Below are 24,419 nucleotides of genomic sequence, written 5' to 3' on the forward strand. Positions count from 1 at the left end.
ACTCCAAGTCTCCATTTGATCAGGAAGGCCTGCCCTGAAATTTTAACCTATCATTCAGCAGCTTCAAACAGAAAGAGATAGGCTGAATTCTGCAGAGGTCAAAGACCTCTTGTAAATGTCTTTATACTGAACTGGTTTTAGTGCTAAGAGTGTCAGACTTGCAGAAGCATGTACAACACATCAAAGGGTCAAAGGTGGCTCACTAACAAATACAGTAGTGGCGACCACATTACAATAAAGTAGGGCGCAATCAGCAAGAGAGCTCCGTATGGTACAGCTGATACTAGGGAAAGACTCTCTCCTTCCTGATCCTCCTCACTGTCATAGACACGTGAACAATACTCTGCTGCAACCTCTGACCCAAACTCTCTTCCCAGTGGCCCAGTCTTCTAGTGGCCCAATTATGGAAGGGTGGTCAACGCAGAGTTCCTGATTAGTGTTTTTGAAGTGTTATAGAACAAAGTATTACCAAGTTGCATTTGCTGCTTTCAATAACAAAAATGATTAGCCTTTCATTCCCACACCATTTGTAGATGATCATTTTAGGTGAGAGAGAACATTTTAATTCATGCATCTCATTGTTAAGAAACTGTTGCTGCCCATGTTGAAAAGGATGAAATGAACAACACTTGTTTCATGTATTATACTGAAGGTGCAGCCTACAAATGAATAACTGGGACATACAAACTTCTAATAATGTATCTGAGAATATGCCTTAGAATTTCTGAGGCACAATAGAAACCAGTAAGCATTATCTCAAAATTCTTATTTTCTTTTACTAAAATACATGTGTCTATCTTTTGTTCCTCTTATAGCAATAATACATTTAACACAATGGATGTATTATCTATATAATTCAAAACACTGAAGGTATATCTGGAAATAAATTTACTCTATGTATTAAATAAAACATTGAAACAAATCATAGATTGAAATTTTATATTAGAATTACTAACCATTACTAACCATTGATATACTAGGATGTAAATAGCTTCTAAGTGAACTCCTAATGTGTGAATATGGATTCATAAAAAAAGACATAACAAGGAAGTTTACATACTTTATTAAAATAACAAGAAAAGAAGTAAGTAGCATACTAAAATGAGTTGCATAATGCACACTTCTAAATACAAACAAGCATTAAAGCACAATAACTTGGAAAAAAGCAAAAAAAATCAAAGCATCTGCAGTTGAGAGAATGAGCATTTTGGAGGCAGTTTATATTCATAAAATATTCTGATCATTATTTAAATTAGTAATTTTGCAAAAGCCCAATCATGTTCTTATTATAGGTATTTTTAAGTTACCATTTTTGGGCCCCAAATATGTGCTCTCATTTTCTACATTATTCTGAATTGTTGTTATATGAATTCATAAAGTTAGCCCTTAAAAATTCTATACGTAGCATTATACTTTTTTTTAAAAAAATCTTAATTTAAATGTAATTTGGGAGAATGAGGACAAATGGCTTATTTGCTGATAATCAAAGCAGCAACAATATCATGGTCACATCATTCTCTCAACTGTTAGAAACAAAAGACATAGCAACAAAATAATTTGGTTTCCATCACTAACAAATAGCCACTGTATACAAAATAAAGCTTCGGAACCATGCATTCTAGGATAGATAAATCTTTATGCTATGTGTTTTGGGAGAAAAAAAGCTGACTGAAAGTTTGGTTGATTTTATATCTTGTTACAGAGGTATTTTTAAGATGAATAGCAAGGATTTTTGTAGTATTTGCAAAGAGTGGTGACTTATTTCATATTTCATTTCACTTATTTCATAGTGATACTTTCTCTTTTAGGTTTATGATATTGAGGATGGGTTCTATTTAAAGATGAAATTTCTCTATTTCTCTGGAATTGGAATAACCTGGTTTTTTGAGTATTAATGAGTAATTCTCTTAGAAGCAAGGACAAGTTGGGGGTTTGAAGTCTATGAAATAGTTAAACTAAATTCTTTCCTGGGCTTAATAATGGAGTTTAGTTTTTGGTCTTATTTATAGCCATTTGTCATATTTCATTCCCTAAATTGTTTTGTCCATTTATATATAGCCACTGTGCTTAAGCTCCAAAGAGTGTGCCCCAGTGGCCTGATGCACATTTCACCAACAATTCCCTGGAAAGCTTTTGTGATGCTTCTAGCATCATTCCTACAATCTTAGAGATAATTCTTCCTGACTTGGGCTCTCATCTCTCTATTAATTTTATGAAAATATATTCTTGTTGTCTTTTGCATTCACAAGGTGATGTTAACATAGGAACATGGGTTAAAGTGGAAATTTATGATGGGGATAAGGCTGAAGTTGTTGCTCCTACTTACGAAATGGATAAGTGGTTAAATATCATCAATGGAAATGCTGGTCAGATTGTCAGGCTGTTGTCGTATGACTAAGTCTAAAGGACTACAGACTTGGGATGGGAGGGGCAGAAATTTCTAGCCAACTGGCCCTGAGATAATGGGTAACTGTAAGGCTTGGATTGCTTTCTGGCTTTGGCTTCTTTTTCTGTCTCTGAAGTGAGAGCTATTAAAATGGGTAACAATCACCCAATACCAACTCCTTCAACCTCAGGATGATCTCCTACTCCAGGGCAAGAGCTACAGCCCAAAGATGTGAAGGACTCAAAGTCCGAGTGACGAGACATCCCTTAATCCTTCTAAACCCCACCTTTTCTAGGCCTCGTTGCCTTGGGGCATCAGGAAGTTGAATGGCTATCTGTAGGTGGTGTGGGAGCTGACACTGGCAGAGTTCAGCTGATTGAAACATTGTCTTCCAGCTCCTGTGTTAAGTAAGATTTGGGCTGGTTCTGTTATATTTAGTCAAAACCAAGGGGTGGGAGGCTGAAGTGGCACAGTACAGTACTTTGTAATCTGGCAAAGGTAGGTCAGAAAACAGCTTCCACTGAACAGGCATAATGCAAATAAAACTATTTATAAAGTTGTGCCAGGAGCATCTTTTCCTTTGCTGCAGGGAATAAAAGACTCGACTGCTGCCCATACTTAATTCTTAAATGAAATCTTTCAATAGTTGTCAATTTGGTTTGTGGTTCTGGATCTCTGGTTCACCTTAGAAATCTGATTGTCACTTAAATACATAGTAAGTGATATATAGATGAACTGATAATTTGCTGTGAATAATGAAATCTGATTCGATCACAATGGGAATATGTACCTTGTATCTTACAGGATATGTCACTATCATTACTGGTGTGTGTGTGTTCATGTGGTTTTGGTGAGGATTAATTTAAAAAACAATCTTTGCTAGTGGTCCTGCTGAAAGGTGAAGTACTTCTGCTCTTGTTCAGAGCTCTTAGCTGACCTTGACCTTTAACTGGTACCAGTCTTCCCTTTTGGTGTACTACAGTGGACTAAAAAGCCTCCACACCAGCAAAGCAACATCATGCTTTTGGTTAGTCTTCTAGAAAACACCCTCCTTCTCAAAGCCTTAGAAACAACTCTCTCTTACTAACTTTCCCACTATTATCACAGACTTCTTATATTTAAAAAAAGCTGCAAGGATTGTTTTCATGGACTATGTACATAAGTGCAAAAAAGGTGTGTCTCACACATTCGCACCCTAACTGAGACAATCAGTTAACTGCAGCATATGTCTCTTAAACACTGTTAAGGGGTCATTCCACAGTATCTTTATGTGTGGTTTTACAAGTAAGAACTAATTTCATAATATGCTTGAGTTATGCTTTAATCTTCATATAGAAATACATGTGCATATCATTCTAGGAAACCACTTCTGCAGCTAGAACTATGCTATTTATGTAAGATAATTTTGAATAAATAAAGTTATGAGAAAAAAAAGACCAGTTAATGTATCATAAATGCAATGACCGTGTTTTCAAGTCTAAATACTGTAGAATAACCCTATCCACACAACAAGTTCTACAAACTATAAAGCCTGACTCTAGAATCCACATGTTGTAAACTTTTTTAACCAAAAAGTCACACAAGGATACAAATTCAGCTTTCACATAGGATTTTGGGATCTAAAAGAGAGAATCAATCACAAAAATCTCTTTTCTGAATTTTGCACTGTATCTTCTACATGCTCATACTGTCACAAACCACAAAGAGTTTACAAGTAAAATTTTCACGCACATACACACAGAATTTCTAAAGGTAGCCATGTTGTAGTTTTGTTGCCAAAGCAACAACTAAATATAATTAACAATTACTATTTGTATATAAAGTGAAAAGTGTCCTTAAACTGTGAACTGTAAAGAATAGTTATGGACTACAGTTTGTCAATTTGGAACCTATGTAGGCAAGCTGAATACGTGGAGTCAAAACTTAAATTTTCTCTAATTCTCCTTCAAAATGCAACTCATTAGTTACGTAGAGATATAAAAATGTAATGAAATAAAAACCCTAAAAACTAACAAAGAAAAGACAGAAAACAGGGCACCAATCAGCCACTTGGTGCTCAGAACCTACATTTGCAGTTATCTTGACAGTTTGATTAGGCTATCAACTAAATTTGCAAAGAAGTCCTTATACTCTTCTACATGCTATTTGTTTTACTGCCTTAGGCAGACACTGGTAAAGGTAGGCCACTATCTTACTAAAGGTATCCATCCAAACTGAGAACTCAGATTTCCCTCATAAAATTTGCTTTCTATGGATGTGAAATATAGGAGAGAGAAAAAGAATGAAGATTCCAGTTTCTATTTCTATTGTGTGTGCCACCAAGTGGCTTACTGACTGAAAGAACTCAGAACTCAAGGCTGCATTTTATCCAAGAGCATCCTCATCTGCACTCTCCAACAGGGGAAAGAAAGAAGCAAAAAACATTCCAAATAGCACAGGAGCCTTCTCTCTTACTTAGCAAAAATGTAACGTAAATGCTGTTCCTTATTCAGACTTCACTGTGCTTACTGCTCAGGCCACTGAAAACAGATTCAAGTTGTAAAGATTAATTTCACTTGGTTCCCGCTCATGGCAGGAAGGAGGTACTTGCTTTTTCCCAATTGGAGAGCAGCTGAGGTGAGGCCTCCCATTAATGAACACAGCCTAGCGGTGTAGGACAACACTTTCGGCAAGATCAAAGTGCTTTCGCATGTTCAAAAACAGATGGAGAAGGTGGATGGAGTAGTGAGAAGAGAGCTTTCCACATCACAAGTGACTACAAATTAAAGACTCTAATCTAGAAAAGTGAAATGAAATGGAACAGCTGGTTGTTGAATCATGCTCCAATTGCAAAAGTAAATACTGTATTTAAATAGCAATTTTATGAATCCATTTATTTTAATCTTAATCCCTCTTTAAAATATACTTATGGTCACATAGTATTCTTTTATTAATTGATACTACTAAAACCTTCTTAAAAGATAATTTTTAGATTATTTTCTCTGTATACCTGACCCGTTTTATCCACATTTCAGTGCTCTTGCATACTTTGCAAAAGACTGAGAGAAATGGCCAAAAACAATAGTTTTGGATAAATAAAAATAGAGCCCCTTGTAAAATACAAAGCTTATAAAATGTTAACTAGGAATCACAAGTGGTTAGAATTTTATATATACAAGTCATCTAGTAAATTTTTGTTTAGAGTCACTGATTAGTTTTGTGACTTGTCTTTTTAACTGGGAATTTATAGTCTAATGACTTATTTTTCTCTTTTCTTGAACAAAGATAATATGAATAAGTCATTGCACAAGTAATTAAAAGAGTGCTATCTTAAAATTGCATTTTTAATCTGTTGAATTAGATTAAAACTTTAGGGCTTTGAATGTTGTTCCTTTAAATTCATTTACAAAACAACTCTTTAAATGCCGACAATACAGAAAATTGTGGCACCAAAAATACAAACCCTGAACATCTTTCACTGAAACTTTTACTAAAAATAAGTCATTATCATTTTACAGTGCTTCAAGCAACATGAAAACAGTTGAACTCTGGGTTTATTGTCTATGTTTAAAAAGTTAAATGAGATAGTATGTTGCATCAAAATGTCAAAGTACACAAAATCCATTTTGCCCAAAATACGTTCCTATCTCCACTAAGGAATATACATCTAGACAAGCTAACTACCGTTTATTGAGATTCAGATTGCCAATTGTGATCAGGAGGATATCAACTACCAGAGAGAGAATTTTGCTCTTATGTGTTTTGAACCAAACTAATCTGCTTTGGGTTAAAGTTTCACATGTTCTAAATCAGACACAAGGTGGAAAGGAGGAACGATTTGGGAGTCAGGATTGACAGTTCCGGGTTCCATGATGGCTACACAGCCTTGGGCAAGTCACAGGCCCTGGACCTCAATTCCATCAGTTGTGAAAAGATCTCAGCCAACTCCATTCTTTTGTCATTTCAAAACACTGCTGGCTGGTTTAAGGTATGCTAAATCAGGTTTTCTCTTTGCTTGTCATTTTCATGAAGGAAGAAAACAACAAGTTCATTTTAAAATTGTGTTTTTCTCAAAACTGTTGAATTTGATCAAAACCTGAGGGCTTTGAGGTTTTTCTTCTCTTTAATTTACAAAGCAACTTTTAAAATGCCAACAATGTAGAAAATTGTGGCACCAAAAATACAATATATAAAATCTGATGTTTTTATACATTCTCATGGGTGCATAAAATCTATCTAAGCTGATCTAAAATAATCATGTTCCCATGACTCTATAGTAGTAATGTTAGTAAGTAGCTGGGTAGAGTGGAAGAGGTTTGCCACATACCACAGGAAACAATGAGTTACAATATTACTTGGTTGCAAAATTATTTCCCAAGTATTAGTAGTTTGAATTCATCTCAAGTCTGTGGAGTATTGCCATTCTATGTCATCCAAAGGGCACTAAAAACCTCTCTATTACATAAAGGCAAACAAATTCAAACCAACAGGCTTGGCTGTAATGCAAGAGACTAGGGATAATGGTGCTCATCATGTATCATGGGGGCTTACAACAAAACGGGAAACTCAAACTGATGCTGAAGACAGCTGAGGCCATCTTTCCTAGTTCTTTGGAACAAATCAAAGAAAGATGCCCAATGCCACCCTGCCTTCTGTTCCTGCCATTTCTCCAAATTTGTACTCAGGCTTCCTCTGTGATCAATAGAGAAGATTGTCCATTTGAGGAGGAAAGGCCTTATTTGGAACCAATTTGCTTTCACCATTACTGACTTTTGCTAGATTGTGTCTTATTATTTAAAGAGTGGTCTAAACAGAGCAGGAGTCATTTGCATTGGGAAAATGGCACTAGCATAAAAGGTTACCCTGCGATGGTTTTACATACTTCTTTCCAGTATGTTAAAACCATCTCCACACCCTTCTCCCTGTGTTTGACTTATAACCTGTAATTTTCATACCTTTAAGCCCCCAAGTACCAGTTTCTCAGCTGAAGATGACAAATGGCTCAGTTTTAGACATTCAACCTAGAAGATTCTTGAGCCATAAAAATGGTAACTTTACATAATTTTTCAATTTAAATTTTAAATTTAAATGCTGAGAAAGTCATTAAAAGGTAAATTCTTGTTGTTCACACTATTCAAGAGGAGTGAACTAGGGGTTAATTATTAAGAAGTAATTATTTCTTTCTCAAAAAAATTCAGCAATTTGATTGCATTATGCAAGGTCAGATCTGCAGGAGCAAATTACCCACATGCATGTTTATGGACTAGTTATATTCTGAAGAGAGAGCATATTCACATGAATTCACTGTCATATTTTTCAACCACATATATGTCTCTCCCCCACTAATAACATTGTAGTTGAAATGAAACACCACACATACAAAACACTACAGTAGGTAAAAAACCTAACACCACACAATACAACAATGAGGAAAATGATGCTGTTTATATTTGTTAAATCCTAAATCAACCCAATAGATGATCATGTAAACAAAACAATAAGGTAACACTTCAAAAACAGAGGAACATTTATCCACCAAGAATGTACAGTAAGCATACAGTTCACTGTAGAAATTCACTTAGCATAAAGGTTATTGGAAAGTCGCAAAGAATAACATAGCAAGTTACAAAATTCCATGGTCATGTTCTACCTGATAATTCAAATAAGACAGATGGTAGTTATTAGTTTTCTACTCTTGTTTTTAACATCCCCATTGATTTTTTAATGCTTTATTTTAGTGAATTTGTTGGCTGGTATGTTTGCTTTGCTTAATATATCGACTGCACCATGCTTATAGTTGTGTTGGTAGAAGAGGACATTTGAGAGCATATATAGAAAGGCCATATGGAGGTTCTCATGGAGAGATTCCGATACTCCATAACTCTGCTGTTCAGAATTTCAACTGAAATGGAAAAAAAGAAAGAGTGAGAAACATTGAAGGGTTATTGAACTAGGAGTCAGGAGACTGTGGTCCTTGTTCCGGTCTTGTGAACAAACTTAAGGCAAGATATTTCCCACTCTGAATTTCAGACTCGACCTCTGTGAAAAGGGGACTGTTGGCAATGTCCACTGCATGCCGTACGGCTATGACAGTCTATGGGAAGTTCCAACAGAGTACTAATTTTGGGAACTGCCCAGAGTTAATAGAGGTGCACTCCATTATTTCAAGCATCACCTATACATTGCCAAAATTTACTGCTGGTCATCCACCCAGCTGTCTACCTCCTTCAACAGGCATATATTGAGAAAATGTTCAATACCAAACATTTTGAAACACACAAATATTAAATAAACTTTAATCTTTTTATCAGAATGTTTTAGAACCATGCAGAAAAACCCAAGTGTGAAATCTTGGTATTTATAGCATTGTATGAAATTACATTCTTGACCTTTAGAGAAATTTTCAATACAAATTACATTACTGAAGTAATTATGGTTTGCCAAACACCTCTACATTTTCTAATGGGATCAAGGAAAGAAGAATCACTCTTCCCAAACATGTTCTGTTGGGAAGTTAACTGTATTTGACAACTTTCATTTACGTTGATGTGAAACAACCCATATAATTGGTCAAGCATTGGCCAAACCTACATTCTCATGTTTGGTGCTATTTTCAAGTTGCCACTATTCCAAATGACAGCCCTGAAAACTATTACAATGTGTAGGTCTATCAGTTATTCCATATTCACTCCAAGGTATCTTTTGAAAACATTCCTTACAATTGAGGGAACCTAGTTACCTAAGGTACAGTCAGCTATTGACTGTGTCCTGAATACTTAGTGTTCTAGGCTCATGTGTCATCAGCAGGAAAGAAGGATTATCTGGAATGTAGGGAACTAGTGCATTAGGCAAAATGATTTCTGTCTCCTTCAATCAAATGACACACACTGGGTGTGAGAATTAAAACTTTCAATGACTAACATATGCAATTCAGAGTTGGTACACTTGTTTAGTTAATGCCTAGATTTAAGATACCCACAAGTCCCAAGTGGCTTTAAAAGTAACACGTTCCAAGTGAGTGATTACTCGGGTTAAGTATGTGACACTACAGGCTATCAACTATGTAAAAGGAGATCAAAAGTGAAGGGGGAAAAAGCCAACAACAAAAAGTTTTTAAAAATCACACATCTGATGAAAATAATGATGACATTATTAATTTATGTCACTCAAAATTAAAAAATGCTGGAAGAATTCTCACTTCATTGCATGGGAAGCAGCGTATCAATGCATATGCAATACAGCATATCATCCTAGCACTGTTTTCTCTAGTGTTAAAGAGGAGCATGGTGTTTACTGCCTTTAAGAGAATCATCTTAGTCAAATCCTGAAAAATTTACTCTGTTTTACTTCAGTTAAAAAATGAAGCTATAATAATGTTAAAGAATTAAAATTCCAAAGTGATCTGTACTGTTGGTTAACAAAGCATGCCTTTAATAACAGGAGAGCATCAGAATTTATAAGCTCACTGGGAAAATACAGTACCGGCTATCATCTCTAAACTTAAAAAAGGGATATTTACTCTCACACTTCAAGTTAGAGAATTTAGAATGTGTAAATGAAGCTCTATATTATAAGCAATGGTTATTAGTGAAAATATTTACCCAAGCTTGCAACAAATGCCAATTGTGTCAATAAAAGATATAGCCTATGAATATTATTTATATTAATACTTAAAGAAACTTACTGTTCTACTGGTAACTTCTACATCTGTGAAACAAACATGCTGCTATTCAGTTCATCTATTGATAATTGGGGTATCTATAGTAGTAAAAAAGATTTTAGATTAACATAGTTTCTTGAGAGAATTCTATTTTGTTAACTGCTTGGACATGGTAATCAATAATCATAAAACATTTCACATAAATAATGTGGACATATTAGCCATTTCCACTAATACTTACTTTTGCAAAGCACAGATCAGAACATGGGTTGTTCTGCTAGTGAATTAATGCCCTATGCGCTTCATGGTTATCATAGTTATAATTCAAACAGAAGTGGAACGTGCAGTCTGTTAGCATAGTTAGCACTTCAATAAGGCAAAAATGCCATAATATTAGACAATAATTTATTCTACTTCTAATTTGCCTTGTGTTTCTGCCTGGGAATCCAGAAAGCAAATGAAAATCAAAACAACACAAGCACATCTAATGTCTGTGTGAGGAGGAGTTTCTGATGTAATCACTTGGTAACGATAAGGATATCTGTGCCTTGGAAAGAAATGTGGTATCTTGCTTTCTTTCCAGTGAACCTGAAGGGAAAGGCGATGAATGTACCAAGTCAAAATTCAAACACAGTAACCAAAAATGGCAATAAAACAAAATATTTTCATCTTGACCAATGAGGAAGCATTTCAGGAATATTTAGTACAGTATATACATTTGAGGATTGGTGTGGGAGTAATAATTGGATATAGACTATAAAGGGTGTCTGGTCTTCAAGTAAAAATGAGTAAAGCTATTGATGAACCTAGAGGTGAGCAGCAAAGCACACACAGTACTCCACAATACACACAAAGCTAGAACTTCTGAATGTGATCATTGCTTAGGAAACACACAAGAATGCAGACCCATGTCTCTCACCAATCCTAAAAGCATATACTGTGCCTTACCAACACAATGTAGTTAACTAGGTCTCAACAGGTGAAATAAATGGCCAAACCTGATTGCCTGTAGGTGCTGCAGCGAAGGGAACGCTGGTGGCAGGTGCTGTTGCTGCAGACACAGTGGTAGGTGTAGCACCGTGCATCATGGGCACTTTCAGTAGGAAACCACGGAAGCAACACACGGGAGGGTGGAGCATTTATACAACCATGACATGTACGACGGAATGGGGCGTGGTAGGTATCACAGCAACAAGCCATGTGACATCATCATGATGGGAACACCAGGGCGCAACATGCAATCAGTCAGTGCCAAGCAACACAGCATGGAAGGGGGAAATTTAAAAAGAGAAAAGGGGAAAGCCAATTATAGTTACCATTAAGGAACATGGAATCATTCTTATCATTTAGTAAGTTTTTGAGCAGTATCACAATATAGTTAACTCAAAAGGCCAAATTTTTAGAACTGTTATATATGAGTACATATGGACCGAAAAACCTGATGTTACCAGTGCTATCTAGCTGAAGCTAGTTAAAGAGACAAATAACTCAATTGCATGTTCAAAAGGAGAGTAGAAATTGTGAACTGCTGTTTGGATCCACTGTCTTATGGACATCAGTGCAGCCACTAAATTTGCAGGTGCAAACAGACAGTTATGTATGTATACTTACCGGATCCACATGCAAAAAAAAAAAAAAAAAGGATTGTTCAATTTTCCAGTATGTGATAGGGGAACAGGTATGAAAAATACAGTGGTCTATGTGTGCGGAGTTTTAAGTATGCCTTTGGCAAACTCCTAGGAAAGGTTGGCTGTTTATCAAACAAATACATGAAGGAATTCATAGTAAATCTTGTCTTCACAGCAAATACTACAGCTACAATAGCTAGCAGCTGCAAAATCTCTTTCAGGATGTTTTCTCCATGTCTTTTCTAGTTTCTCTCATTCTGAAAGCCTTTTGAATGCTTTTCTAATTTCTAGCTCACTTTGGAAAGCAAACCAGGGAATTCACGTGTGAATGGCAATGTGGGAATGGCAAGCATGCATATAGAATAATTTATCATGTCTACATCCATTGAATTCAGATTTCCTGAAAGTCTACAGAGAAAGTACATGGCTGGAGAGAGGAAAAATCAGCATGGGCAATGCCATGGGAACCAGACGTGTACTCCATCCACGTGGTCATTACCAGACACTCTAGACACTCTACAGTTCTCCCTTCCACTCTTCTCCAGTTACTTGCAGCCATCCTTTATTGTCTCACAAGCCAATTCTAGAAGCACTCCTGTCTTCCCGTTGGGAGCACAGCGACTGTACAGGAAGCAGCACCACTAAAGCATGCAGTTTGCATTCCTAAGCAAGCTCTAAAGGGAACAGGACAGGGGGAGCATCCCGGAGAAGACAGGCACAAAATGTGAAGGCAGAGACACACTTCTTACACCAGAAGAATTTTGCCTAATCAGATGCATATTATGCTCTCCTTAGTATTAAGGGAAATTTTGTTAACTCCTACAGGGATCAGCCAGTCCCTCAATAACAGAGGCTTCCATGTCCAGGGTTCAGACTTTGTTGTGTTAGTGAGTGCTGCTACTACGTAGTTGTGGTTGTTATTTTGACCTTTGGTTTTATCTTAGTGAAGCCTGTTAATGCTTTTTGAGCTTGGCTATCTACTCTGGTGCACAGTAGGATGGAAGTTAAGGTAGTAGAAACTCTCTCAAAAGGCATAGGAGGAGTCAGATTGAACGAGTTGGGGAGATGGGATCATCTGTCCCTACACTTATTTGTTCCTTGTGCCCATAAGTACTATAGCAGCTGTGAACTCCTTGGTTGCATTCCTACCCTCCTCAGTTGTTAGTGAAGTACAAAATGGCTTAGAGAGGGCAAACATGTTGTGTTGGTGGCTAAGTAAAGGATCTGTGTGTGACTGGTTGCTTACAATCACGTAATTGTCTTAGAGTCCATTTGAAATGATTCCCCTGTGCCTAGTTTTTGTGTAGACAACGCTTCATCCTACAACACATCAGAATTCATCACAGAACACTGCAGAGTGCACTAGCTTTGCTCAACTCAGCCTTTCTCCACATGTGAGTGTTGAATGGTTTAGGTTGCATGAATTTGGAGAAAAGAAACTGTTTACCTGTACTTCCAAAATTATACCTTTGAAATATTTTACTCTTTTTTAAAAGAACAGATGTAAAGTGAAGAACCAAAATGCTCAGTCTGGCTTAGTAAAGAAACATTTAAAAATATTTTAGTTGCTAGTTTTAGCACACAAATATGGCACAAATGTCAGGCTCAGTATTTGGCCACAGTGGCAACCAACCAGGACTTGAGAAAGTAGGATTATTTTGATTCCACAAAGAGAAGAAACATAAAGCTCCATATGAAATGTTAAATATCCAGAAAAAGTTCAGCTACATCATCCAGTCATTCATTTTTTGTCATGGTAAAAATAGAACAATTTTTCAGACTTGAAGAAGTAAAGAATTTTTGTACAAAACCTACCAATATTTGAAGTGGGTGCCATGCACAGTATTGGCCCTGTACACCATGCAGAAAAGCGTGGAAAGTAAAGAAAAGAGATATTTCATTATCAAAGCTTACTGACAGAGATAAATTTTAAATAGAAAGATAATTTCTTGGCAATATCAATTAATCAGTACATGCAAACCCAGTCATCTCCCATGCTTACAAATTCAGATTAGCTTTAAAATCTCAAATTCAGGTACTGAAACTTAATTCTTGGATTCTTAGGTACAAAAGGAATGATCTCACTGAAATTACCTATTTATTTTGGACATACACATCCTAAATAGTTTTTTATCACAAAAATAATATTTATTACACATATTTCTTTCAAAATTATGCTCCAGGATCTACTATCTGGTGGCCATATTTCTATTTAGAGCATTAATGTATTAAAACTGCCTTCTCCACCTCATTGCTACTGAGGACTTGACTGTGAAGATACACATTACAATGATTTTTCCATTAAAAGGGCGCTCTCAGTTGGACAGATTTGGTTTTGCTCTTAACAAAGAGGAAGAGGTCTTTCTGATATTTTGGCTCTGAAGTCTAGATTTCCCTTTGGCCAACTATGGCAAAGAAAATGTAACTTTTAAATGAAGTAACTGTAGGATTTTAAAAACTTAAATTGAACATCATGCATTTTATCATGTTCATTCACCTTGGCTAGACTTCCTGGGCTACTGAATTTGTTCCATAGCTATAAGAAGTATAGCTGGAAGGCAGCGGCTGAAAATGGAGTGATTTAATGTGGAAATAAATTACCGCATTTTTTGAAAAAAGAAAAAGGCCAGAAATAAAGTCACTTCAATCAAAATGGTTTTCACTGCTACTGCAGAAATTATGTTCTTTTTTTTGAAGGTTTAGAGGAAAAGTCCTAAATTGTTAGCTATCAATGGTTAGTTTTAAGAAGTGATGTTAATATGTACTAAGGAATTACATTTCCCTGGCAGAAACTATGATAAAAATGTGTGAAAAAAGTATAAGTAATATTTTTCATTTATTTGAGAGGTAGGGAGGGAGGGAGGGAGGGGGAAGAGAGAGAGAGAGATATCTCTTGTGCTGGTTCACTCCGGAAATGCATGAAATCATGGGGACTGGGCTGGCTGAAGGGAGCTGGGAACTCAATCCAGGTCTACCACGTAGCTGCCAGGAACTCAATCACTTCAGCCATCACTGTGGTATCCCTGGGGCTGCACTAGCTGAAGCTGGTGTCGGGAGCTAGAGCTGAGTTTTGAAAGCAGATACTCTGGTATTGGACACGGGTAACTCTGCTAATAGGCTAAATGCCCACTTTCAAGACCATAATTTAAATGATGTCATAAAGAACTACTTCAATCTTTAATTAAAGACCGGGTTTTTTATGGATTCTTTTCAAATTAATCAGTTTATTAGTATACTAATTAACTGATGGGTTTTTTTCAAACTCAGGTATACAATGCTATGTGTTTGGTGTGTTTAATTAACAAAGCTTTTTGAATTAATATTTAAAACCTAAGTCATTTTCATTTACTAATAGTTAACAAAATGGAGCCTTTAGCATTTTAACAATGCACTACTCACAGTGGTTAGTATTTTCAATTTATTTCTAGCAGTCTGTATGCTCATTCTTAAAGTAATGACCACTGGAAGAAATTTATTTCCCTGCACATATATTTATTTGAACAAAATTCTGATTTAAATTTTTCTATTCAACTTGGTATAAAACTGTCATAATATTAAACACAGTTGAATGCAGGAGGTAACCTAAAATATGCTGTAAAGCATAAGAAAATATTTTGCTATAGTTTCAAGTTGCTATGTTTTTATGTTACATTATGTTCAAGAGTTGGAGGCCAAAACCGTCTGTTTTAAATATACTATGCTATTCCCTAAATGTATGTATGGGTAAGCTACTATAGCCACCTTTAGTATATTAAGGATACATGGGGTATAGATTTTTTCAACACTTAAGGGAAGTTATTAATTTGTTTTACTGCAGACTATGTCTGTGAAAATGATACCTAAGAATCAAGAAATTAGTTTAAGACTTAACCAAGCAAATCAATCATAAGAAGCAAAAATATAAGAACTGCTAAAAAGAAAAATGTGAATACTTTCTCCCAATTTGATTTCAAACATTAAATTTCAAGAATCACAGAAAAACAGGTCGTTCTAGATACTAGTAGATCAAGCATGCTTGCCTTGTTTTATTTCTAATCAAAATACATGTCGACAGTCCTCCCAGCAAAACTCTTTGGAAGCTGCTTTGCATTGTACACATTCACAATATCATTAAACTCGCCATGCCCAGAGCTGTGTTCTCACCTGCAGGGATATATGCCTGCTGCGGGAGCTGCAGGTTACCCACAGCCTGCTGGCAGTGGTAAACACTTGGATTGAAGACTGGAGTGGCACCATTGGTCTTCTCAAGTGCCAATCTCTTTGGTATCAGTTGAATTGCACCAGGCTGAAGGGCCTGTGGGGGAGAGATGGGTTAATCACTAGTACCACAGAAAGCAAATAAAATAAAATAAAATAAAATAAGAAAGAAAGATATATAGAGAGAAAAAGAAAAAAACCATTCAAACAAGCAACAGCTCTAGAAGGTATGGCCAGGGAATCCTCTACACCGGCATTCCTTTGAGCAAGGCATTCAACAAGCAATGGGCTCACAGCATAGAAACCAACTGTACAGATTAATGTTTAACTAGATGAGTAGTTAACCCTAAACAGAAAATTAAAATACAGGGGAAAAAAAGTTTTTCAACTTCACTAATTTAGACCTTTTTAAGGCATGATGTGACACAAAGCTATTATAGCAAATCATAATTACAAACTGACACCTGAGGGATGTTCACCCATGAATCCTTCAAAGTGAAATTAGCAGAAACAACAGCTAGAGCAGGAAAGAGGTTTCCACCAGTTATAACTGTAATACGAATGTAGGCGATTGAGGTACGTGGGTGATAAAACCCAAAACACATGCTGGTGGACTATCACAGTCTCCAGCCCCATAACCCAGATCCAACTTATACACAGACTTCAGGTTCAGGGCCTCCAATGCCTAATTCTCATGTACGGAAAATGCCAATGAAGCATTTCTCCCCCACTGCCTATCTCACCCAAGTACCAAACAGTTAGCAAAATGTATTCACTTCTCATGTATGGAGGTTTCCTGGGCATTTCAGTGTGTGCCATTTGCTTTAAGTCCTCATAAAGCTAAATTCTAAAATCCATTAGCATTTGTAAACCCTCCATTCACATCTATGGTTGCTTGAAAATCCCACTGTTCTTCTAATTCTCAAACATGGCCCTGAATCAGATTTGTTGGAGAACCTTAATATTATTTTATGTTTTTTTTTTTTTTTTAATATTGGAGACGTAGAGAGCTAGAGAGCTCCCATCTGCTGATTCGCTCCCAAAATGCTCACAACAGCTAGGACTGAAGCCAGGGAATCAAGAGCTGGAATTGAAGTACTTGAGCCATCACGGTTGCCTCCCAGCATGCTCACTGGTGGGAATTTGGAGTCAGGCGCCGGGGCAAGGACTCAAACCCAGGCACTCAGAGGTAGGATGCGAGTGTCTTAACTGCTAGGCCAAATGCTATGCTATCCCTACTTTACATCTTTTTTTTTTTTTTCTCAGCAAGTTGCACATTACTTTAAAAATATATCCCATCGGCCGGCACCGCGGCTCACTAGGCTAATCCTCCGCCTGTGGCACCGCACACCGGCTTCTAGTCCCGGTCAGGGCGCCGGATTCTGTCTCAGTTGCCCCTCTTCCAGGCCAGCTCTCTGCTGTGGCCCGGGAGTGCAGTGGAGGATGGTAAAGTGCTTGGGCCCTGCACCCTACGGGAGACCAGGAGAAGCACCTGGCTCCTGCCACTGGATCAGCGCGATGCACCAGCCGCAGCACCGGCTGCAGCGGCCATTGGGGGGGTGAACCAACGGCAAAGGAAGACCTTTCTCTCTGTCTCTCTCTCTCACTGTCCACTCTGCCTGTCAAAAAAAAATTTTTTATACCATCAACAACAATCAGGTATGTTCCAAATTCTTAAGGAGACAGGAACACTTGTTCTGATTGAGTAGCCTTTCTGGTGCAAAAAAAGGGTCTTGCCATGACCTCCTTACTCCTATGGATAATGAAGACCTTAAACCTCTTCTTAAAGCCGTTGTTTACTTAGACTTACCTCAAACAAATTCCTATGGGCTAATCTGATCTTACCATTAAGACCTGCTCTGATCAGTTACTCAGAAAGGAATTTTATATTGATGTTCACAATACCAATCGCATGCCCACTGTATGAGGGTACTTCAAAAAGCTCATGGAAAGTTGCATTAAAAAGATGAGTTGAAATCTTTATATAGTTTTTTCATAACATGCATTTTCCATGAGCTCTTTGAAGACCCCTTATAATATTTATCCATCTAAGTGGAAATCTGAGTACACATTTTACCAAACACATACAGATCATCAGAAATGAGCAGGTACATGGGAAGGCCCCATGCCTGAGTGCAGGTTCGAGTGCATATGGCACAAGCAAGCCATTCCTTGTACATCCCCTGTGCACGAGATTGTTTATTTTTAATAGAGCAACTGTACTCAAGTATTTTAATAGGCCCATGCCATTTCTGAATTCTATGCAACCAGTCTAAGTCATCAAAAATTGAAGGCTTAAATTCTGCAATGAACATTCTGGATCCTTTACTCTTTTCGTACATTAAAATTCCCCTCTTCAGATACATTAATGAAAAAAAAAACATGCATTAGCCAAGTGTGTTGTCCAGATCAAAGGAAAGAGTAAGTTCTACTTTGGTGCTCTCATTCTTCACAAAGTAATGGGTTCCATTCTGAAAGAACAGAGTCATTGGGAAAGCAGAGACAGTGCACAAAATACTGGTCTGTCCTTGCAACCATAACCCACAAGGAAACGTTGAAAAAATTTGGGGTATTTGGCTTAGAGAGGAGACATGAGGGTCACTTTCATAGGGGCTAGGGATTGGCTTGTTTTGTGAAGTTCCAGTTGCAACAAGGGAAGTGTCAACCCGATATGTGGAGAACCTCCTTAAGTGGGACGTTTGAAAACAGGCCCGCACTTACCATAGCACTTGCAGCTGAATGGTTCATCTGGTGATGAGCTGCCCTGAGCTTGGCCTGCAAGTGTGGAGGAGGATGGAAGTACTTGCATTTCTCGCGGGAGCATCGCCCTTTGATATAATCCATGCAGATTGTCACAGTATTATCACTCACTTCAATCATGGACACATCTGTAGGGTGAGCATAGCGGCAATCATTCTCCCCACGGGTACAATTTCCACGCTGAAATTCTCGGCACACCTTGAAGAAGAAACAAAACACACACGCACAGATGACAGTGATGAGTGGAAGGTGATTGGGCGTTGTTTATTTTGCCACTGCATGTAGGGGTAATCCTATGCATTTTGTCCTATACCTTTATTTATTAAAATTCTATACATTTATTTAGGAAAAATCTAAAAAGATGAGGGATAATCCCAAGCCCATTCACCGTGAGATGTAAACAGAGAATTGTTATTCCTAGAAAGTAACTTCCATTTTCCTCAAAAGGAAACAGTCTGTTTTCCTTACATCAAAAAAAAGTTCATGGAGATTGTGTATCATGAAAAAAACTATGTATGGATCTCAAAACTTTTTTGCAGCAAATTCCAATTCCTTGAACTTTGTGAATCATTTCATACACTAGCAAGCATTTATGGGGCTGCCAATGGAGTTGACTGAAAAATTGACTAGTCATTTATGTCAACACACGAAGAATGGCGTTTAAGGAAAACTTGAGGAATTTGAATAAATCTATAAGATGCTTGCAATTTCTTTTAGATTTCTTAGGCATCAAGTGATATTTGCTATCTAGTACACCATTCTTTTTTGTATTTTATTGCTTTATTGAGATAAAATTTTAATACATTTACCCATGTCAATTTGAAAACTCACTGATTTTAAGTACATTTAAAGGACACAAGACATGATTATTAAAATGTTGAAACAGCTTTAGATTTTTTCAGTTTGATTATCTAGCAAGTAGAGATTTATTAATAAATACAAGTACATTAATCACATTCTGTAAAGCTGGAGCTTGGGTACAAAGAGCATTCCCATGCAGATTTCCTGTGCCACAGGCTGTGTAGATGAAAAACATTGTTTGACCTACTACACAACTTCAGTGCATTGCATAATGGGATATAATTACAATAGTAGAATGCTTAATATTTTTCTGGGTTATATTCCATAAGCCAAAAATCTAGGGTGTACTTATTTAAAAGACATTGGCCTCTGTATAAGGTTAGTAGCTATTCTACAGGTACTTATATATTTCTTCACAAATACCTCCAGTTTGTCAGAACGCATTGGTTTTGGACCAACAGCTCCTGGCATTGCAAGAGGTGGATTTCCAGAGATCAAAACAGGTGTATTTGGTAAAAGTTCGGCAGGAACCATGCCCATCCCAGGATGAGGTAAATAAGGATTGAAAGCCATGGTAGGATTAGCTGCAAGTTGCGGATTCATTGGAAAAGAATTCTGTAGGTTTAAGAGAAAAGAATAAAGGTGTTACACATCAACAGATTCATGCTATTATTACAGAGGGAGGCAAAAAGGCATTAATTTAGAAATATCAGAATTACCAAAGTCATATCAAAATTTACCATTGTTTTTTCTGATTTTTAGTCTCATACTCATTCCCATATAGGAGCTCCTTTAAACTAGCAATTCTTTATAAGTAACATATTAATTGATAAGGTGATCAAACTAATTAGCCCAATTAAATCTCATTGCTAGAATCTGTTCCAAGTGTGTTTTCTTCAGCACTTCTTTTTCTACCAACAAACCATGTCATCAATGACATCATAGATCTGAACAATATCCCTTATCTCCTCCCACAGCCATGGCCTTTGCAGGTGGGCTCCAGGGACCCTGGAAAGCCCCATATTTTCTACTTACCTGTTCCCCATCAATGCTGCTTGGCTCTAAGGCTGCCTGTCCTACCACACATCCCACCAGTTACTACTAAAAACATTGGTTTTGCTTCTTTTCTTGGCCTGCTGACAATTATGAAAGACAGTAAGGACTTGAGGAAGAAAGAGGTAGATTAGAAATAGTGAATGCTTTAACAACTTCTTGCCATTAATCTAAAATGAGATTGATATGGTCATCATTTTTTTATATATATTGCAGGTCTTGTTTTACAAACTGATCTGACCTGCCTAACTGGTCTTTACTGAGGGGGCCAGATGATACTCACAGTTCAAAAGGAGGCCCTACAAATGCTACAGTGATTCCTGGTAGGTAGGCATGTGAGGTACACACTCTAGAGTATAACTTGTAAAGGAAAGTCTTAAAAATGCAATGGGCCAGTAATGGTTTTTCAATTTTCAATGTGCTGGATTTAAAGAGTTTGTTATGTAGATTGCTGTTATTATTGGCAACCACGTAATTTATCACTTCACCGTGCTGTTTTGCACCTTGTGCCACATGTGGGCATTTTTCCTTCTCAACGTGGTTATGGATTCTTTGGAAGTGTTCTTGTCTCCCCTATAGTACCTAATATTTAGTGAATGACCAATGCATAGGTTAAAAAAATCAATGATCAATTTTTCAACAAATGTTAACACTTTACAGAATGAATCATCAATCATGATTAAATGCAGTACACTTAATAATGTAACACATGCCAATCATGACTCTATAAGGTAGTGGTGGTGCCTCACTGTGTGTCACTAACTGCATGTGCTCAAGAACTGGTAATACCCAAAAGGGTGAGTAAAGCAGGCACCAAGAGCAAGAGATTAAGAAGAAAGGGTAGACGCCAGGTGACAAAAGATGAGGCTAGTCAGGGGAGAGGCTTTCAAGGCTTAAGGGCAAATCGCCAAGGGCTGACCTCGCCCAAACTAAGGATTGTGATCTACAATGCTTCTCATGGAATGAGATGGGAAGCTCCAGGAACTAGCTAATGTGACCTTATGCTATTGAATGAGAAGGAAACCTCTTACAGTCACCCAGGCCTGCGTCAGCAACAGGCAGACGTTAGTAAGTCAATGCTTCACAGTCATCTCAAAAATCAGCAAGACTCTGATGGATAACTTCTGCTTCCTTTGGAATACATGTGAACCCTCTAAGGCTTGTCACATGCTCCAAGTATATGAAAAAAAAAAGGTGTAAATTAATTATCAGTCTATATAAAAATGTAACGGGCTTACTGAAAGGTTTAGATTTTTGGGGGGTTTATTTACAAACTATACAGGACTATCTTCAGCTTATAAAATTAATATCATCCATTTAGAACCATTTCCTCCTTGAACATAGATTTCTGTAACATTGTTTATTGAGGAGAAACAAGTTCTTCCATTCTCAAACCCAGAGCAGAGGCCAGAAGTGCTGAGCTGCTTATTCATTCGCACACGGCCGGTTCGGTTTTCTCACTACCACCTCTGCCCCAGGGTGACCACTATGTTTCACTAACTTGAACGTTCCAGGGCTTAGTTTTGACTAACAGCCAAGGGTTAAACCAGGTACCTTGCAAGCTCCCAGGTTCAGTTTTAATAAGCAACTTAATCCTGCTTATACTTATTTCACAGTCTTTGATGTCAACAGAGTTGCAATAAACCTCCGTGTGGGTTCATCTTTATTTTTAAAGGGAAACATTCTTAGCATGTTAAATATGTCGCAGATTTTTAAATCTAAACCTAAATTGTGTACTAAACACTTAAAAAAATATGAAGAGGCTTCTCCTCCCAGAACCAGAGGTATGGATTTTCATCTTTCTACATCTTATCAGAGCAACAAGGATTTGGAGATATTAGACTTTATGATAAAGATCACCCCACAATTATTTTCCCTCCATGTCTCCAGCAGTATTACTTCCATTGGGAGAAATTCTCAGGAGTTCCCAGTGACTTGCACAGTGCCTAGGAACTATCATTCCCTCAGGAAATTTCCCCAAAAATTTAACCAAATGTCTCCACAACAAGTGTGGGTCCTAATCTTTTTTGAGTCTGGGACTTCTCTGAGAATGAGATGCAAACTGTGGGCCCTGCCCACAGGAAAACTCCTGAATGCACAAAACATTGCATGCGTACTCAGAAGTTCAAGGACCCCCATGTCACTCATGCCTCATATGGGATTATGGACAACCTACTGATTAAGAACCTAAATGTTTTAGAGTTAGGATCTGCAAACTAAGGCTGGGATGGCCTTGTTTTTTATAGTCAGTGAGCTAAGATTACGTTTTACAGTTTTAAATGGTCGGAAAAATGAAAGCAGAGGCTGGGGTTGTGGCCTAGCTAGTAAAGCTGCTGCCTATGATGCCAGCGTTCCATATGGGCACCAGTTCATGTCCTGGCTGCTCCATTTCCAATCAGCTCCCTGCTCACGGCCTGGGAAAGCAGTAGAAAACGGCCCACATGTTTAGGCCCCTGCACCCACGCTGGAGCCTGAAATGAAGCCCCTGGCCGTTGAGGCCATTTGGGGAGTGAATCAGTGGATGGAAGATCTTGCTTGCTCTCTGTCTCTCCCTCCAACTCTATAGCTCTGACTTTCAAATAAATACATGAATCTTTAAAAAAAGTGTGATAATAATATTTCATAATGCATGAAAATTATGACATTCTTATTTCAGTGTCTATCCACAAATTCCACTGTGCTCATTAGTAGACCTGTATTACAGAAACTCATGGGTATTTGTTTTCTGTCTTGTTATATAACATATGTATATAATATCCTTAACGCTGTGTCTTGTCTCCCACAGCCTAAAATATTTACCATATAGCCACATACAGCAAAGTCTGCTTACCCCACCTCTGGAGAATTCCCAAAAATAAAATACTCCATCAATTCCTGGAGTAAGGGCCTATTATACATAATTCTATTGATATGAATTTAACATCCATGACAAGATTCTACAAGCTGAAAATGTCTGATTTCATAAACCAATAGTAGGGTATTCATTAAAATACCCTTTAAGTAGTAGTTGCTAAAGCTAGAGTTCTCAACTGTTTGCATATTATAGAACAATCACTACACAGTGAATGAGGATGGGGAAACAGTGGTTGGACTCCTGTAAAAGTAGGATTTTTCAAGGCCAACCCATCACATTTTGGTCTGAAAGCATCCTTAAGTACCTTTGAATAACAATGTAATTGAATGAAAAAACATGCCTCAAATAAATATGTCCAGCTTGCACACATTTTAGAAACACTGACTTATTACTTAAAAACAGGTTATTCTAGCATAATTAAAATTAAATATTATGCTAATCAATCTTTGTGCTTCCCTAACAGATTAGATCTACTTGTAATTATCTCAATAATATCCAGGGTTGGTAGCAGTTATAACTAGATGAATGCAAAAATACTTTAAGTCACTTCAGCTGGGGCTGGCTTTGTGCCATAGTAGGTTAAGCCGCCTTCTGCAGCGCCAGCATCCCATATATGTGGCAGTTCAAGTCTGGCTGCTCCACTTCTGATTCAGCTCCCTGGTAATGGCCTAGAAAAGTAGCGGAGGATGGTCCAAGTCCTTGGGCCTCAGCACACATGTGGGAGACCTGGAAGAAGCACCTGGCTCCTGGCTTTGGCCTGGCCCAACCCCGTTCATTGCAGACATTTGGGGAGTGAACCAGCAGATGGAAGATTCTCTCTCTCTGTGTGTGTGTGTCTCTCTCTCTTTCTCTCCCCCCGCCACCGTGCCGTAATTCTGACTTATAAATAAATAAAATATCTTTAATAAAAAGTCACTTCAACTAAAGCCTCTCCTGAATTCAACAGAATAACTGGGACCCCTCCCCCATTTCTGAGTTCCTGCCTACAGGCACACTACCAAACATTCTCTTTTATAGAAGGATAAACATTTGGTAACAATTTGTTGACTCACTTTTAATACCAGAAAAATAGCACTCTTAAATTTTACTAGCACTCATAAT

The 24,419-nt window shown here is 37.5% G+C and overlaps 1 protein-coding gene across 9 annotated transcripts in view; it reads right to left on the bottom strand.

Annotated features, from left to right (window-relative positions):
• Positions 1-1,047: 1,047 nt before the first annotated feature.
• Positions 1,048-24,419, bottom strand: part of MBNL3 (muscleblind like splicing regulator 3) — a 124,604-nt gene continuing 101,232 nt past the window's right edge. For 4 of the 9 annotated variants that reach the window (XM_051827797.2, XM_008273217.4, XM_008273221.4 and 1 more), the window contains 7 exons: positions 19,835-20,026; positions 18,572-18,808; positions 15,797-15,947; positions 13,469-13,504; positions 11,024-11,118; positions 10,050-10,123; positions 7,792-8,267 (listed from right to left, as the gene is read on the bottom strand). In XM_051827797.2, coding sequence (XP_051683757.1) covers positions 10,067-10,123; positions 11,024-11,118; positions 13,469-13,504; positions 15,797-15,947; positions 18,572-18,808; positions 19,835-20,026 — 768 coding nt within the window. In that variant the 3' untranslated portion in view covers positions 7,792-8,267; positions 10,050-10,066. Of the gene's footprint in view, positions 8,268-10,049; positions 10,124-11,023; positions 11,119-13,468; positions 13,505-15,796; positions 15,948-18,571; positions 18,809-19,834; positions 20,027-24,419 lie in introns of all 9 variants that reach the window. The other 5 variants (XM_051827795.2, XM_070067369.1, XM_051827796.2 and 2 more) reach the window with 3 other exon arrangements.

This window comes from Oryctolagus cuniculus, chromosome X (genome assembly GCF_964237555.1).
Source record: "Oryctolagus cuniculus chromosome X, mOryCun1.1, whole genome shotgun sequence".
In the NCBI taxonomy this organism is placed as follows: domain Eukaryota; kingdom Metazoa; phylum Chordata; class Mammalia; order Lagomorpha; family Leporidae; genus Oryctolagus; species Oryctolagus cuniculus.